At 45.0% G+C, this 19152-nt stretch overlaps 1 protein-coding gene across 1 annotated transcript in view; it reads right to left on the minus strand.

The window, feature by feature from the left end:
- Window positions 1–340: 340 nt before the first annotated feature.
- The window catches only part of LOC116511701 (potassium voltage-gated channel subfamily KQT member 1-like), a 119401-nt gene continuing 100589 nt past the window's right edge, over window positions 341–19152 (minus strand). Inside the window, exons 13-17 of the mRNA XM_032221871.1 lie at window positions 7677–7752; window positions 3444–3538; window positions 2001–2041; window positions 677–738; window positions 341–364 (exon numbers count right to left, since the gene is read on the minus strand). Of these exons, the coding sequence (XP_032077762.1) occupies window positions 341–364; window positions 677–738; window positions 2001–2041; window positions 3444–3538; window positions 7677–7752 (298 nt within the window). The remainder of the gene's footprint in view (window positions 365–676; window positions 739–2000; window positions 2042–3443; window positions 3539–7676; window positions 7753–19152) is intronic.

Raw genomic sequence — 19152 nt, forward strand, 5'->3', positions numbered from 1 at the left:
AAAATAGCAATAGCACTAAGACTTCTATACTGCTTTCACACTGCTTTTAAAGCTCCCTCTAAGCGGTTTACAGAGTCAGCCTCTTGCCCCCAACAATCTGGGTCCTCATTTTACCCACCTCGGAAGGATGGAAGGCTGAGTCAACCTTAAGCCTGGTGGGATTCGATCTGCCGAATTGCAGGCAGCCGGCAGTCAGCAGAAATAGCCCGCAGTCCTGCACTCTATCCACTGCGCCGCCATGGCTCATTTAATAATTATTTAAAATAATTAAATTGAATACATGATGATATTTTCCACAGATTAAAATCAACTCTCAACGTAGCACTTCCACCACCACGAATTAGGACACAACAAAAGTGGTCAGCTTGGAAGCAAAAGAGAATTATGGTTTTATTCAGTGCTCAGAGTTTCAGAATAAGCAAAGTCTGAGCATATCTTTGCATCACACGAAGAGTTGAGCACCAACATTCTCCACTTGGAGACAGATTGAGATGGCGTTTCAATGAAAAACTATCCCAATGTAACCCGAATTTAGTTTACACATTTCTCACGACCGGTACATTTCTTTGGCTCAGATGTTGAATAAAGGATGCAGACCGACAGTCACACTGATCACAGAACATTTCTGGAAATTGGCCAGCAAAAATAGCATCCCCCCGCCAAAAAAAGACCTTACCTTATCCTCCAGTCTAATCAGTCTGGCTCCCATTGTGTAGTAGCCTTTGTCTACCCCCTTTTCTAAAAAAGAAGAAGAAGAAGAAATAGAAAAGGATTTACGCTTGAATTGCAACTAACTGTGAAATGCAGCAATGTGAAGGTTACACAAAGCTTATGGCTGATATTGTTACAGTTAGAATATTTTCTGCGAATAAAGGATATGCAGATATAAAGGATATGCAGATATAAGCAAAGAGCAATAGCTCTTAGACTTATATACCGCTTTACGGTGCTTTACAGCCCTCTCTAAGTGGTTTACAGAGCCATCCTGTTACTCTCAACAGTCTGGGTCCTCATTTTACCCACTTCGGAAGGATGGAAGGCTGAGTCAACCTTGAGCTGGTTAGGATCAAACTCCTGCTGGTGGGCAGAGTCAGCCTGCAATACCACATTCTAACCACTGTGCCACAAAGAAGTAGAATAAGGAAGGGAATGAGGAAGAAAGGAAGGAAAAAAGGAAGGAAGGAAGGAAAATAGCAAAGCCTCCTGTCAGCACTCCTTCATTGGATAATCAGGAAAGAAAACCACAAGACTCCATTGATAGAAATCAAGTGTACTTTTACTAATTATAAATGAACAGAAGCGTAGCAAAGCGAAGACTGATTATTTAGGCGCGAAAGCAAATGATATATAGAATAACCCATTCCCCACCCCTTGGCATCCCAGTCACAGTCCAATCATAATTCTCCCCAATGTCAGGTGCGAGATAACTTCGAAACGCATCACCAAGATGGAATGTCGGTGCCGTTGGCCTTGGCGGGAAACCTCATCCACATGTGCAGTAAGACAGGCAGCAGAAACTCCAGAATCTTCCTCCAGCACAATTAGTAGTCCCCTCCCAAATACCATGCCCCCCTCCCCGTTTCAATGGCAGCCAAAGCAGCGGCAAAGCAAAGGGTGACACCTCCCTTATATAATGTCTTCTAAAATAACCATGTGCTTTAGTTCCCTTATACCATAAAAAAGCATGCCATCCCAATAGTAAATCATGACCCTCTACATTCAATAATCTAGAGTTTTTTAGTGTTAGCCACTCCTTAATCCACATCAGGTTTGTTGCTTGACAATATAACCATGTACACCACGCTGGAAGAAAGGTCTCGGACAGATAAGGAAGGAGGAGAGGAGCATTTTGAAGACCCTGACATGTGACAGGGCAGAAGACAGAAACGGGAGTGGGGGGGGGGGGGAGCCAAGCATTCTTTTCCAGTTTAACTTTTAATCCAAGATCAATTCTCCTTCCAAAAAAACCTCAATAGCCGATGTAAGAATTAGTTCTATACCTGGGAGAAACAGACCGGGCTTTCCGAGGGAGTGGTCCAGCCTAGAAAAGAAGAGAAAAAAAGATTTTAATTCAGCTGAGTTCAAATAGATTTGGGAGTATTTTTTTTTAAAAGAAAAGACGCCAATCATATTCCAAGCGAGTTAACTCTGATCCAGGAGACAGATTTAACCTGAATTTCTTCACATGGACTATAATAACCAGAAACCTTTATTTGGCTGTGATCGTGATTCTGCTTTATTTGACTCTGGTCATAACGCTTTATAAAGCCTTAGTAAGGCTACACCTGGAATACTTACTAGTGAACATTTTATACGGCACAATTTCTGACTAACATGGTCTGACTGAAATCAGCATATATGGACCTGATTGGGATAGATTGCAGGGGTGATACAGAAATATAATTCTATGTCATTCTATTTTACATATTTATGTATTAAACTATCTTATTTTATCCTATAACTATTGTATTTTACCCTACTCTAATTTTAAATGGTTTGTATAGAATTTTATTGGTTTTTTGTTTGAACATGTACATTGATATGGCCTATAGGCTAATCAATCAATCAATCCATCCATCCATCCATCCATCCATCCATCCATCCATCCATACATACATACATACATACATGCATACATATTCTACTAGCTGGATACCCGTGCTTCACGATGAAACTATGTGATTGGGCTATGCAGGAGAAATTTGGTTCACAATCTGTTGGCTCAGTGGCAGTCGGTGATTCAAACACACAAGGGAATATCACTCCTGTCCCCTTGAGGCTGGAAGCAGTTCCATAGGTGGAAGGCGTAGACATTTTGGTGAGATACCGACATTTAGTATTGTAAGGAGCCCCAGACCGTTCGTGAGTGAAGGAGTGGAACATCTGCCAATTTGAACTGAGGTAACGGAATGTGAGGCAACTGGCAGTTGGAACAGAGTTCTTTTCAGATGGGGAGGGGGGGGGTAGAATGTCTAACTCCTTAGCATCACAATGTGTTAATATAAGGCAACTGGCAGTTGGAACAGAGTTCTTTTCAGGTGGGCGGGGAGAGTTCTACTGTGTTAATTACTGTATTAAAATATTAATGATCTGATGGTCATTTTGAAAAATCCTTTCTTAGCAAGCGCCTAGAAGCCAAGAGGAATATACATGCCAAATGTCAAGTTTTTTGGGTTTATGGTTCGGGAGATTTCGTGATGCTCTTTCCCACAGTTGGGGTCCCATTTCTTCTCTCCACCCCCATTTTGGGACCAGAGTTAAATTCACCCAGTAAGCCACTTCCTTGGGCTGAGAAGATGAAGCTACGGTATTCTCTGATAACCAGGATTTCCTTTCCCATAATCCTTAGCTTGGTCAAGGACAGGAGACCATGACAGCTGTAGTCCAAAAAAGCATCAGAAGGATCCCAGTTGTTTGGCCCTTGAAGGGAGAATGTAACTAACCTTCTTTGGAGTTCTTTTATCCTAACCATCATATTGAGATGTCCTTGAGAGTATTGTTCGATGACGTCACGGACGTCATAAGGCTTCCGAGCTTGCTGGAAGAAAAAAATAAATGAGGGGAAAATAAGCTTAAAAATGCATAAGGAAAGGAATGCCCTATTATTCCTCATGCATATGAACCACATGTCTATTAATTTTACAGGCAGCCCTTGACTTAACGATGTTTGAAATGACAACAGCACTGGAAAAAGTGGTTTGTGACCATTTATCATATTTAGTTCAGTTCAGTTTAGTTGTTTAGTTCAGTTTGGTTTATTGTCATTGCACCTTGTACAACGAAATTAAATGCCATCTTTAGTGTATGTTGTAACTATAAAAAAATAAAACACAAACACACATCCTTCCCATTATATCCACTTTTATTGAAAACCCCTGATACTGCATTAATATTACACTCTACCATATAATTCAATACAGTTGCTGCCCTGGGATAGAAGCTGTTTTTCAGCCTATTTGTCCCTGTTTTTATTAATCCTGTACCGTCTGCCAGATGGTAATAGTTCAAAAAAAATAAAGGGGGTGGCCAGGATGAGATGGATCTTTAAGAATGTTTTGAACTTTCTTAAGGCAGCGGGAGCTACGAAGCTCTTTCAAAGAGGGGAGAGGGCAATCCATGATCCTCTGGGCAATCACGTTAGCCCTCTGGAGCGCCGTCCTACCTGCTACTATGCAATTGGTAAACCAAACAGTAAGTTAAAATACTCTAGATGGGGGCGGGGCCAGTCAGAGGTAGTGTTTACCGGTTTTCCGCACTACTCAAAATTTCTGCTGCCGGTTCTCCAAAACTGGTCAGAACCTGCTGAAAACTACCTCTGGTTGTATGTCGAGGACTACCTGTATCATATTTTTGCTTTTGATTGGGGTGGGCATCCTAAATCCCTGATTCAGGGGAATGTCCTGTGTCCCCATCTGCACTCCCCTGAAACCCAGTAAGAAAATAAGGGGCATATTGCTGAATTTCAGAAGTACGATTGTTCGCCGCCTTTTGGAGGGAATCTTGGTGCACATTTTTTTCCCAAGGGGAAGGGGAGGGAAGGGGGGAATTGGCTCTCCTCCTTCCAGTGATGTCACTTCTTTGCTATCCAAGTCCCTGTGGGGCTGCAAACAAAGCATTAAATGTGTGGCCACTAGAGGAATAACCACTCCCATCCCTGGCTTAGAAGCAAGAAGAGCATATTTCCCCCAGGACATCAAGATATCCCAGGAGTGGAGAGGCGACCGATGAGCATCCAGGCAGATGCCCCTTCATCCAAAGAGAAGATTTTCTTTTTTAAAAAAAAAAATATATACTCGTTTAGTATTTAGCACGTACTAAAAAAAAATGCCTCCGATGATGATCAACTTGCAGACTTTCCGAAACAAATAAATAAAAGATTTTCCATCGGTATAGAATTTGGGACAGCCCACATGCAAGCCAGCAAGTCTGGGGTGTGTGGGGGTGGTGGTGTCAAAACCGTTTGAAAAACAAAACTCCTAATTTTCACTTGCTTCAAGTCAGACTGGCATTGTTGCTCAGACTTCAAGGACCAGTGGCTGAGACTGAGCACTAAAAAAAAAAAGAAGAAGAAGAAGAAGAGGAAGAAGGGGAGAAAACTAAACCTGGTCAATTTCCATGACAATGCTACTATTAATGGAGTAAACATAGGGAAGACATGGTGAGGGGTGAGAGTAACTCTGGGCTTTTGGTGGTTGGGAATCTGCATAAACTCAGTAGGAAATCTGGGGTGAGTTAGGTCTCCTTTTTTTGGCTAGGGTTCAAGAGAGAAGGGGGAAGGAGGGGGGGGAGAGAAGGGACCCTGGAAAACTCGGTAATTGAAAAATAACTAACAACAGCTCATTAGCTGGATTGTTTGTTTCCCCTCTGCCAGAGCCTGGGCTAACTATTAGCATGCATTAAGCACCTCCAGTGTGCGATGGGACCATGCTTGGAGTTCAGCCATGGGATCCTAGAAATGGTAGATGAAAGGGGAGAGGGGGGGAAAACAAATCAGGAGAGAAGAAAGAAAGAGAGAAAGAAGAAAGAGAAAGAAAGAAAAAGAAAGAAAGAAAGAAAGAAAAGAAAGAGAGAGAGAGAAAGAAAGAAAGAAAGAAAGAAAGAAAGAAAGAAAGAAAGAAAGAAAGAAAGAAAGAAAGAAAGAAAGAAAAAAGAATAGCTTTTAGCAGTGAGTCTTTAGCAGCGCTCCAGTCTGGTGAAATTAAGAGTCTGCTTGGAAACGGCGGTGTTATACTTTCCATTTTTAAAAGCTTAAAAATGACGACTTTTTGTCCTTTTTTTTCTTACTTCACTGCTGACAGACGCTGACACATCCTTGCTTCTGGCCAGCAAAACAGCCAGCCATTGTTTCCGTGGCAGGGCAGTACTGCCAGGATGGCTCTGGATTGACTGGCAGGGGGTTTTGAGAGCACTTTGTTTTGGGGGCACCCGTTACGCTCCAGATCTGGGGGATTTTTTTGAGGGGGGGGTAGTGGTTTCTTGCTATTGAATCGCGATGGCTCGGAGCCTAGATGTTTACAAAGCTTTTGAAAACAGAACCTGTGGGGGGGGGAAGGGGGCTATCCAAATGCATAATTAATTTTCTCCTTTCCCAATAAACTTTAATTTTCCAAACCTCCCTTTGTTGGTGCAGAATTAAAAGATTTATGCCGTTAAGTAATGCAAAATGAAAAGTGGCCGGGCCCAAGCAAAGGCTTAGAATTAGTCAACCCATAAATAATGGGAATGAAAGCCACAGAGGAGAGTGGAGGGCATGAAGTTGGCACCTTCTCCCCTCGCTCACTTTCTGAGCAGCTCTTTTTAAGCATAAACATTGGGAAAATCGAGGGCTACAGCAAAACCAGATGGCGATGGAAGTCAGTTGCGCATTCCCTCAGCTCAAGGGGAAGGCCTGGCTGCAGGTGATAGCCATGAGGGAAAAGCCCCACTTAGGATTTGAAAAGTAGGGAGGACTCGCTCACTATCAGTTTTCTTCGACAGAATTCACAATATGTATTTTTGTGGTATTTTGGAACAAGTAAACAATCTCTCTCTCCCTCCCTTCCTCATTCCTTCGTTCCCCCCTCCCTCCCTTCTTTCCTTCCTTCTCCCTCCCTCCTTATTCCTTCCTTCTCTTCTCCTCCCTCCCTCCTCATTCCTTCCTTCCCTTCTCCCCCCTCCCCTCTTTCCTTCCTTCCCATTTCCTCCTCATTTCTTCCTTCCCTTCTCCTCCCTCCTTCCCTTCTGCTTCCTGCCTCCCTTCTTTCTTTCCTTCCCTTCCTCCCTCCTCATTCCTTCCTTCCCTTCTTCCCCTCCCTCTCCTCTTTCCTTCCTTCCCCTTTCCTCCTCATTTCTTCCTTCCCTTCTCCTCCCTCCCTCCCCTAACCTCATTCCTTCCCTCCTGTTTGCTGCCTCCCTTCTTTCCTTCCTTCCCTTCTCCCGCTCCCGCCATTCTTTCATTCCTTCCCCTTCCCTCCTCATTTCTTCCTTCCCTTCTCCTCCCTCCTTCCCTTCTCCCACCTCATTCCTTTCTCCCCTTCTGCTCCCTGCCTCACTTCTTTCCTTCCTTCCCCCTCCCTCTTCATTTCTTCCTTCCTTTCTCCTCCCTCCTTCCCTTCTCCCACCTCATTCCTTCCCTTCTGCTCCCTGCCTCCCTTCTTTCCTTCCTTCCCTTCTCCTCCCTCCCTCCTCATTCCTTCCTTCCCTTCTCCCCCTCCCTCCCTTCTTTCCTTCCTTCCTTCCCCTTTCCTCCTCATTTCTTCCTTCCCTTCTCCTCCCCCCTCCCCTAACCTCATTCCTTCCCTCCTGTTTGCTGCTTTCCTTCCCTTCTCCCCCTCCCTCCCTTCTTTCCCACCTCATTCCTTCCTCCCCTTCTGCTCCCTGCCTCCCTTCTTTCCTTCCTTCCCCCTCCCTCCTCATTCATTCCTTCCTTCTCCTCCCTCCCTCACGATTTCCGCTACCAGTTGGGGCGAACCGTTCCGAACCGGCTGAATACCACCTCTGTTTGGCACCCTTGAAACCGTTCAGTCTGGATTTGTTAGCAACCTCTTTGCACTTGTCCAAGATGGTACCAGGACTCCTGCCTTGAAGACCTCCAAGGTTCCTTCCAACCTTATGACTCTATGATTCTTTTTCATTGTTAATTCTGGCCGTACGACTCTACGATCCTGACTCATTCTGCTAATTGTGGCCTACATTACCTGAAATTTCCTTCGAGCTACAAAATACTGCATCCTCCTTATGACCTTGACAGCCGCACGATGGGTTTCCGTTAACCTGGGGGGGAAAAAAATAAAGGATGCACACACTTTAAAATGTTTTTAAATTAATCCCTTCCAGTTTCTCCAACAACTGTACACAGCTATAGTGTGGACGTATGTGTCTGTGTATCAGTGCCTACATCTATATCTCTATCGTGTCTGCCTCTTTTATATTTTTGTCATTTGGAATCATTTTAGGACGGCATTTCTCAGTTTCTGCTAGCTAAATCTTCTGAGTTTGGAATCAAGACCCCTTTCAACCACACTGAGAATGTTTTAAGGTGAGAAACAGAAATAATTCTGTGCTCAGAAATATTTACTGTGGCAACAGACAAAAAAGCGAATGGAATCCTAAGCTGCTTTAATAGAGGGATAGAATCAAAATCACAAGGGGATCAACCTCCTAGACCCGTGAGGGCGAACCCATGGCACGGGTGCCACAGATGGCATGCTCAACCATTTGTTAGGGCATGCAAGGCGTTGCCTTGTCAGCTTCAGTGTGCATGTGCACAGTGGACAGCTGATTTCGGCCTTCTTTTTCGGCTGTTTTTTTGCCCTCCGGCGGCTTCCCTGATTACCCAACGCACAAGCGAGAAGTTCAGGAACGGACTTCCGGTTTGTGTGTTGGGCCGTTTTTGGCGCTCTGGAGGCTTGGTTTACCTGTAGAAAAATACAAATAGCTTCTCCGCTTGCAAAAAGCTGCCCTAAATATTAATCATTAGATTAGAAATGGGAGCGTGCACACTAAAGATCAATGATAACCACAGCCATCATGGAAACCAGAGGTGGGTTCCTACCAGTTCGCACCTATTTGGTAGAACCGGTTCGTCAAATCTACCGAACCGATTAGAAGAGGTTCCACCAGTGGACCCGGAAAGCAGGCCACACCTACAGAAGAGGTTCCAAAATTTTTGGAAACCCACCACTGGTCCTTGGATATGATTATTCTACACTATCATGCTCATATTTATAAAGCTCAGTGCCTCTGTGAAAGGTAAGGATGACTACTGCGTTTGTGATGCAATCAGAACATTGCATGTGTTGAAGTTGTTTTAACGCAAACCAAAGATGCTTTTTAAAAAACAAATTTACATCATATTCTTATGCAGGCCAGTGCTGTGTGTGAGGTAATTTAAGGTGGTTCTGACAAGTGTCGTTGGCATCTTCATATCTGGTCACATGGGCGGCAAGCCACTCCCATCCGGTCACATGGGCGGCAAGCCACTCCCACAAATGAGGCCACACCCACAGAGTAGGTTCGAACAATTTTTGAAACCCACCACTGGTCTCGGCATTTTTTTTGTATCATGGTGACCACAACTGATACCGATACTGCCGCACTGTTGCTGTAGCATAGGACTACATTGGCTTTTTTGGCAGCTGCAGCACATTGCTGGCTCATATTTAATTGGTTGCCCACTAGGACTCCTAGATCCCTCTAACAGTTCCTCCTGTGGAGCCAGGTATCACCTATTCTATTCACGTGTGTTTGGTTTTTCTTGCCTAAGTGTAAAGCCTTACTTTTCGTGTCACTGAATTGCATTCTGTTGCCTAGGGCCCAGTGTTCAAGTCTATCAAGATCATTCAGAGGAGAGTTGTTGTCTAGGTTTGGCTTGTTGTGTGATTTGGAAAGGATTGTGTGGATAACGACGGAGCGTTTATCCTACAGAGGTCAAGCTCATCCATTCATACCTTTAAAAACTACCAGAAGGGGCAAGCAATGTCACGAAGATCATGGCATCATCATCACACAAAGGATGCAAATTGGGTAAAGTTGCCATTTGCACAATGATGTCATGGCACACATGTTTTCTTTAGGGCTTTTTCCAAGTGCCCCTGCCTATAGGCTAAGACAGCGATGGCTAACGTTTTTTGGATCGCATGCCAAAAGCGGGAGGAACACAAGGGGGTCATGCGCGGGTGTGTCCACACCCATAATGCTATGTGCACAACCCCCACGCTCATGTCTGCATGACCCCCTCACTTTTGGCAGGCTTTTTTCACCCTCCCCAGGCTCCAAAGGCTTTCTAGGAGCCTGGGGAGGGCGAAAACAGCCTCCCCGCCCCTCTGAAGGCTTCAGGAGGCTTCCCTGGAGGTTCCGGGGGGGTGAAAAACGGCCCTATGGGCAAACCGGAAGTCACTGTTCCCAAACTTCCAGTTTCCCCGTAGGGCTGTTTTTCGCCCTCCGGAGCCTTCAGGACCATTTAAAGTTACAATGACACTGGAAAAAAAATGACTTATGTTTGTTTTTTACACGTATGACAGTTGCAGCATCCCCTTGGTCATGAGAGGCCAGGCAAGGTGAAGCGTCCCTGGGCGTGAGTGGTGTCGAGTTGGCCATGCCCACCCAGTCACATGCCCACCCAACCACGCCCACCCAGCTGGTCATTAGAGCAGAGAACCCGTTGTTAAATTATTTGAATCCCATCATTGACCTGAGGTCAGGACAAGAAGAAACTGATGGAAACTTATCAAAGAGAGAACCAACCTAGAACTAAGAATAAATCTCCAGTCAGTGAGAACAATTAATAAGTGGAATGGCTTGCTTCCAGAAGTTGTAGGTGCCTAGTCTGATAGGAAGGATAAGAAGAAAAAAAAAACCCTTAATATTTTCCCTGTCTGGATTCTCTTTAGTGTAAGAAGTAAAGAATCATTCAGGCTTTCAAGGTTCTCTTATATCCTTGAACAATGATATTCAAGTCGTTTTCTGGTTTGGCCGTACAGCTCCTGAAGGCTCCGGAGGGTGAAAAACGGCCCTACAGCCACTTCCAGTTTGCTTGTAGAAATCACTTCCGGTTTGCTCGTAGGGCCATTTTTGGCCCTCCTGAAGGCGAAAACAGCCCTCCGAGCAAACCGGAAATCCATTCCCAAACTTCTGGTTTGCCCATAGAACCAGTTTTTTGTGCTCCAGAAGCTTCAAGGAAGCCTCCAGAGGGTGAAAAGCGGCCTTAAAAGAAGGCCAAAGTCAGCTGGCCAGCGCACACATGCGCGCTGGTGCTGACAGGGCAACACCTTGCGTGCCATAACAAATGGCTCTGCGTGTTACCTGTGGCACACGTGCCATAGGTTCGCCACCACAAGTCTATCTCCTCAGAATCAACAACATAGTTGTTGTACCCCCAAAAATGTTAAGTATATTTTCTGCCAGCTACCACAAGGTCCCCTCCTTGCTGAAGAGTAAAAGAACACTGTCCTATGGATTCACCATAGAAGTATTTCTATGTACTACTGGGACCATATCTATAAATATTAGCCTGTGTAATTATAGAGTCAGTTTTACTTCTTTGCAGAAGACTGTGTGCGAACCTCCCCAAAATACTTGCTCAAACAAATACATTTATAGCAAAATATCTTCCTATGCAGACCAGAGAACAAGGCATCTCCTTGACGTCTTCCCAAAATATGCAGCAGGGAAGTGATTTTTTGAAAGGTTTAAAAGCTTCTGAATTTGTAAATCAGCTTCAAACCCACAGCTCAATCAGTCGTTTAGGTGGCATCAACAAACTACCTTGGCTGTTTTTCGGAAAACTAAGCGGAGTTGGACTGGGTTAGCACATATGAGAAGAAACAACAGTGAATTCTATCTGTAAGCTAGACTGGAAGGAGAAAGGGAATCGCAAAACAAGACATTCATGCTGTTTAAACAATAACAAAACAGGTATGGATCCATGGGTTCCACCACAAAACCGCGGAGTACAAAATCGCGCTCGACGAAAAGCGCGCATTTGATGTCATCACAGCAACGACGAAAACATCGCGCTGTGATCAAAAAATGTAAAAATAAAGCGAAAACCTTACCCTAACCCCCCAAAACTTAACCCTAAACCTAACCCTAAACCTAACCCTAAATCTAACCCTAAACCTAACCGTTAACGTAACGCTAAACCTAACGCTAAACCTAACACTAACCCTTAACGTAACGCTAAACGTAACGCTAACGCTCTAAACCTAACCCTAACCCTTAACCTAACCCTAACCCTAAACCCTAACCCTAACCTAACCCTTACCTTTATGTGAATCGGCTTGCTTTAATTTTAATTTTATTTAAATTTTTAATTTTTTTCGTCGCGCTGTGATGATGTCACATGCGCGCTTTCGTCGATCGCGATTTTGTCCTCCGTGGTTTTGACGGGTCACGGATCCATGAACTCCTCAACAGCCCACTTTGACTTGAGGAAGTTGTACTGTTGAGCCCGATGTTCTCCTGGACTGAGAATCAGGAAGTATCAACCAATTTTCTGATTCCTTCCTTAATTTTTATGTGAGACATTGTCACTGTTGTAGCCGGCTTTCCTGTACTCCCAGGGACAGCTGACAGTGAGCAGTAGACTTCTTACAGAGGTGGGTTCCTACCAGTCTGCACCTATTCGGTAGAACCGGTTCGTCAAATCTACCGAACCGGTTAGAAGAGATTTCACCAGTGGACCCAGAAAGCAGGCCACACCTACAGAAGAGGTTCCAAAATTTTTTGAAACCCACCACTGACACACACACACACACACACACACACACACACACAAACACACAGACTGACACAGAGAGAGAGAGAAAGAGAAAGAAAGGAAGAAATAAATAAAGAAAAAAGAAAGAAAAAGAGTGAGAGAGAGATGAAAGAAAAAAAGAAAAAGGGACAGAGAGACAAAAGGAAGGAAAGAGAGAGAGAGAGAGAGGAGAGAGAGAGAAAACACATGACCAGCAAGCCATTCCCACAAAAGAGGCCACACCCACAGAGTAGGTTCCAAAATTTTTTGAAACCTGCTTCTTACTCAACATTCACCCCCAAACCACAATATCTCATTATGCCCCTGGCTTCTGCATTTTGACTGCAATTTATGCTCAAAACCACCTTTGTGCTTTAATACTTCTGTTTCATTTGTCTCATTTGTTGGGGGTTCGCGCGGGTTTAGGTGATCCTCTAGCTAGGATTCTGCCCAGTTTGGTGAACCCCAAATGCCACCCCTGGTTGACCATGCCTGCCCCTCCCTACCTCTCCCTGTCCCTCCTCTCCCCTCCCAGGGGTCTCCATGTGGCCCGTTCATCATGCCAGGTAAACGTGGGGCCCCCCACAGAGGCTTGGGGAGGGGGGGAAATGTGCCTATTGGAGCAGTGGTGGGTTCCAGCTTCTGTTACTGCCAGTTCGCTCAGGGATGTGTTTCGGGCGCGCTTGATGTGCATGCAAAGTAGCAAAAAACAAGATAGAACCGGTTCAGATGATGCCCGGCCGAGTTACTACCTACTCAGTCGAACCGGTCTGAACCAGTAGGAGCCCACTTCTGTACCGGAGGTTCAGGAAGTCCAGAAATGGGCATGTTTCTGGCCTCCAGAGGGCCTCCAGAGCCCAGGGGAAGCAGTTTCCCCCTTCACGGAGGCTCAAAGAAACCCACTGGAGCCTGGGCAGAGCAAAAAACTCCCACCACCACTGTGGTGCAGGAGGCTGACTAGGCCATGGCCATCATGGCCACGCCCACCCAACAATGGGGCAGCAAACCAGTGGTGGGTTACAACCGGTACACCCCGGTACGGGCGTACCGATGTCTGCCAGGAACACCGGGGTACCATTCCGGTACGATGTTCCGGAGGCCCACCTGCCCGCCCATGCTCCTTACCAGTATTTGAGCTCTTCAGCGCTTCCACGCACGGAGCATGCGGCGCCTGCACAACACTCCGCCAAGCAGCTGGAGAGTTGCAGGCGGTAAGTACGCATGCACGTGGTGTGCACGCGTACCGCGCAAGTTCATGTGGTGGATGCTGGGCCCTGTTGCACTGTAACAGTTGCAATGGGATTTGGAGCCCACAACTGCAGCAAACCCATTGCTGCAATTTTTGAAGTCCACCCCTGATTTCATACTGTTCAAGATTCCACAATTTTTCTGCTCAGTCCGGCCACCTTTAAACCACGGTACTTTTCAGACCTCCAAACTGGCTACAACATGTTCTTTTCAATAAATCCCCAGGCTGACGACATGCTTCTCTCAATCCCTTCAACTGAAACCATATTCTCAATATTCAGCAAGTGACTTAGGATTTGCCTAACTCTCCTCGAGAAAGCATGGGCTTGAAGAGAAAGAGAGGAGACTTTGGGGTGTAGGGTGTAAGGCCTCTGGGTGCGGTCTCCCTACTGTTTCTTCATCATCTCCAGATACCAGTTGGGTAAGGATATTTTCATGGCCCCCGAAGGGCCACTGTCAGCTGGCATTAATCATTCCCCGTATTCTCTAAGATCTCTACCCTTAAGACCTTCCTTTTCTAAATACTTTGTACTCATGCAATCTTTGGGATTATTCCAAGTCTACTGATACCTCCCTCCTGGAGTGTGAAGAGTGCCATTGTGGATACCAAACAATGAGTTTATTATTCCTGTGTCCAATGAGGCAAGGAGGAAACAGATGAGTGGAATTTCCAGAAAGATTATGTACTAAATTCATTTTACCCAAAGCCAGAATCAGAAGGAAGGAATCCAAATGGAAAGTCGCTTGCTTTAGTTTACAAGGAGGAAGTGATATGCATCTCTATAACTGTCTGGTTTGGCACTGCAACCCAACAAGACAGACACGGACTTCAGAGGATAATTAGAACTGCAGAAAAAACAATTTCTACCAACCTGCCTTCCATCGAGGACCTGTACACTGCACGAGTCAAAAAGAGGGCTGGGAAAATATCTACAGAGTACAGACCCCTCACATCCTGGACATAAATTGTTTCGACTCCTACTCTCAAAATGACGCTATAGGGCACTGCACACCAGAACAACTAGACACAAGGACAGCTTTCTCCCGAATGCCATCACTCTGCTAAACAAATAATTCCCTCAACACTGTCAAACGATTTACTATGCCATCGTTCCTATCACCCATCTCCTCCCACTTATGACTGTACGAGTGTAACTTTGTGCTTGTATCCTTACGATTTATATTGATAGTTTCCTAATATGATTTGATGGTATATTTCTACCCTATGACTATCATTAAGTGTTGTACTTTATGATTCGTGACGAATGTATCTTTTCTTTTATGCACACTGAGAGAATGTGCACCAAATTCCTTGTGCGTCCAATCACACTTGGCCAATAAAGAATTCTATTCTATTTGACCCAAAACTACATTTTTAAGCCTGCGAATCCATATGCTTTTCTTCTCCTGAACTAGTCTACTGAAAAGAAGGAGTAGGGGCGACATGATAGCAGTTTTCCACTTATTGATTCCATTTCTTGATTAATAAATCATCCTATCCATAGGAATCTTCTCAAATAATGTGTTGTGGCCCACCAGCAGCTAGTAGAGCTGGTGGCAGACTCAGCCAGCGAGGAGATTGGGGAGGAACATGGGTCAGTCCTAGAGTCTGGGGAAGGCTCTGATGAGTGCTCTCCGACAGAGGCAGAGATGGGGACAGGGCCATCTGGCAGTTATCAGTTGCCTTTGGAGTCGGAGATCAGTGGGGCAGAAGAACAGCTGGAGCCTGTTCCCAGTGTGTGCATGCACCGAGACAGGAGAAGGGAACAGCTAAGGAACAGGGGTTGACTCAGGAGTAAAGCCACAGGTGGATGATGAATGGCCCCTCCCATAGGGAATAAAGAGGAGCAAAAGGGGAGGGGAGTTTGCAGGAGACAATTAATTCAATTCATTCGGGTGAATATCTGTTCCTGACTTCTTGCCAAGTATTGTCTGCTACAGAGTGGCGTTTGGAAGATATCAGCCTGGCAGCTCTCCAAGCCTGATAAAGGTCTGTAGTTGTGAAACCTATTGAAAGACTGTTGGCCGGGACTTTGCTGGAGAGGAATCCCCTTTAAACTAAATAAAAGGGCCGGCTTCGTGTTTTGGGGAAGCCTAGGTCATAATGGAACATAATGGTTAGTAATAGCAATATTGGTAGCACTTAGACATATACCGTTTCACAGTGCTTTATAGCCCTCTCTAAGCAGTTGACAGAGTCAGCATATTGTTTACTTGGAGTCAGTTAATAGTCCTACTTGGAGTTAGGTAAGAGCCCACAGAATTCAAAAGGGGTTGGACTTAATCCACTGTTGGCTACTTAGGGATTCTAGGCTGATTCCTCTTTTAACTCTGCTCCCAAGTTCTGCTACTCTCTGTTGCAAACCTCCAAATGACCAATAGGTGGCAGTGACAGGGACAACCCAGTTTAACCGCTGCTGCCATCTAATGGCTGTCTGAGTAAGTCTATTTTGAGAGCATTTGGTATTGGTTTTTTTTTTTAATCTTTCAGCAAGTAAATGAATGAGGTTGTATTTTGAGTTTACAGAAACTTATGTATAAAAATAATCTTGCACAGATGGAATTTTCACAATGTAGTGAACATTAAAGCAGTTCACTGATGTGCTAGAATGCTTTTGTAATTTAAATGTTTTTTAAATTAAGTAAATGTCTATGGAGATTCTCACCCATCCAGGTCATGTTGTCCTGAAGGTGCTTTTTCAAGATGCAACTTTTCAAGAGAAGTGAAATGTCTTTAAAGAAAAACCAGGAGATCCGGTTGCCTCTGAAAAAGCACCTTTGGGATTAATATTAAGTATTTTTTTTTTTAAAAAAAAACATCGGTTGTTGAAGCAGCTAAGTTCCACTAACTCAGGGGTTGGCAACCCGCAGCTCTGGAGCTGCATATGGCTCTTTCATCCCTCTGCTGTGGCTCCCTGCTGCCAGTTGGCTCCACAATTGGTAGGGGTTTCAGATAGGACAGGTAGAAGAAAAAGGATGCTGTGCTAGGAGGATACTCTATGGTGGGGGAACTGGACTTCCGGTCAGCAGAGGAAAAAGTACACCGTGCTAGGAGGAGACTCTATGGGTGAGGGAATCATATTTTCAGTTGGCTCCAGAATTGAATAGAGGGCTTCCGGTTAGGACCTTTGTGGTTCTTTGAGTGTTTAAGGTTGCCGACCCCTGCACTAACTGCACACACAAAGCCTTAGTCTTGCCGTCAATGGCCCAGGACATATATCCCTCAGGAGGTGGATGTTCAGACTGGTGGGGAACCTATAACCATAACACTGACCTTCTTGTCAGGCTGCCATGCTATTTCTGCCTTGGATATGCCTTCAGAATTGCAAATTTCAGCAGAACTGTAGACAGGAAAGAGTAATGCAAGCCATTGTGTGGAATGCACCTTATCTGGCTGGTTACTTGATTTATCTATTTCAAGAGGCAGCAGACAAACCCACTGATCAAAATAGCTACAGAGCAGAGGAAATGAGGTCTGGAATTCTAGAGAGACACTTTAAGAATCTCATGAGGATGTTAGTGGCCCTTTCCTCTTTGTGTTAAAGCCTAAAACCTTTGACTACTTCTACCTCTACTACTACTACTACTACTACTACTACTACTACTACTACTACTACTACTACTACTACTTTCTTCTTCTTCTTCCTCCTCCTCCTCCTCCTCCTCCTCTTCTTCTTTTCTCCTCCTCCTCCTCCTCTTTTTATTCCTCTTCTTTCTCTTCTTCTTCCTCTTTCTTCTTTCTTCTTCCTCTGCCTCCTCTTCTTTCTTCCTCTTCCTCCTCCTCCTCCTCTTCCTCCTCCTCCTCTTCTTCGTCTTTCCTCCTCCTCCTCTGCTTCTTCTGCTTCATCTTCTTCTTCTGCTTCTTCTTCTGCGTCTGCTTCTTCTGCTCCTCTTCCTCCTCCTCCTCCTCCTCCTCCTCCTCCTCCTCCTCCTGCGATTCATATTGTGAAATGGTCTGCTGCCTTAAGCTTTCAGTCCTGTAAGTTGTCCAAACTTCTCCAATTATCTCCCCTCTTGTTTGTGTGTAGGTGAGAGGTGCAAATCTAGAGCCAAGTCTGTGACTTGTTACAAGAAATCCTTCCTTACAGACACTTCCTCATGGCCACTTTAGCCAACAGCCAAAGGTCTTTCAAATGGTCAGAGCACTTAGGACAGCATATAAAACCAACTTTCAAGTGCTTGTTCCTTATAAGTTTGCTTTTAAGTCATGGGCACGAGTAAGAAAAAAAGAAAAGAGTACTAATTTTGCAGAGAGAGAGAGAGAGAGAGAGAGAGAGAGAGAGAGAGAGAGAGAGAGAGGAGAGGAGAGATCTGCTCAGATCAAGGAGATGGTACTCTTGGATTTCAACATCATAAATAAACAAACAGAACTTTGTGGATGGGATTGTATTTCCCTGAAATAACCTGATTTGCAGTCTGGCTTTTCTGGCTACCTACTTAGAGCAAGGGACCTACTTAGAGCAAGGGTGGTATTGAAAAAAACGACCAACTCTGCCGTGTTGCTGGGTGGGCGTGGCCATGGAGGGTATGGTCTACTCAGTCTCCTCAAGGTGGAGGGGGAGATTTTTCCTTAGCTAGGCTCCGGAGACTTTCCCCGAACCTCCAGGAAAGTGAAAATGGCCTCTCCCAGGCTCCGGAGGCCCTCCAGAAGCAGAAAACGGGCTTTCTCTGTCTGAAATGTGATTGCATCCACAAAGGCAATTTAGTAGAGGCCCTTGTAGTGGAACCTGTGAGATCTTCTCAAATCCCAAAGGTATCCACGGGTTGGAGATCCAGCTTCTAATCATTGTTCTCCATTGTGATTGGTAGTAGCTTTTCAAAAATTCCTTTGGTCCTTGCATTTGAAATTCACATAAGGAAACAGGATGTTCTCTGTGTAAAGCATATAGCAATAGCAATAGCAGTTAGACTTATATACCGCTTCATAGGGCTTTCAGCCCTCTCTAAGCGGTTTACAGAGTCAGCATATCGCCCCCAAATGTCTGGGTCCTCATTTCACCCACCTTGGAAGGATGAAAGGCTGAGTCAACCCTGAGCCGGTGAGATTAGAACCACTGAACTGCAGATAACAGTCAGCTGAAGTGGCCTGCAGTACTGCACCCTAACCACTGCGCCACCTCGGCTCTATGCTCTGTGTGCCTCTGACTCGGCTAACTGAAACAAGACAGGCGAGTCCTCGACTTATGACCACAATTGAGCCCCAAGCAAGACAGTTATTAAGTGAGCTGTGCCTCATTTTACAACTTTTCTGGCTGCAGTTGTTAAGTAAATAACTGCAGTTGTTATGGTAGCAACATGGTTGTTTAAGTGAATCTGGCTTCCCTGTTGACTTTGCTTGTTAGGAAGTCGCAAAAGGTGATTTAACATGACACTGCAATCCTCATAAATACAGGCCAGTTCCCAAGAGTCTGAATTTTGATCACAATGACCACAAGGATGCTGCAACAGGCATAAGTGTGAAAAACGGTCCAAAACCACTTTTTTTTTCAGGGCTGTTGTAACTTTGAATGGTTGCTAAATGAAAGGTTGTAACTCAAGGACTACCTGCAGTGACAATGTCACACTTTACAGTGCCGTACATTGGCATGGACACAAATGATAAGGTAAAGCTAAAGGTTTCCCTCGCACATTCCCTCCTGACTCTAGCGGGCGGTGCTCATCTCCGTCTCAAAGCCGAAGAGACAGCG

This window comes from Thamnophis elegans, chromosome 7, assembly GCF_009769535.1.
Source record: "Thamnophis elegans isolate rThaEle1 chromosome 7, rThaEle1.pri, whole genome shotgun sequence".
Lineage (NCBI taxonomy): Eukaryota > Metazoa > Chordata > Lepidosauria > Squamata > Colubridae > Thamnophis > Thamnophis elegans.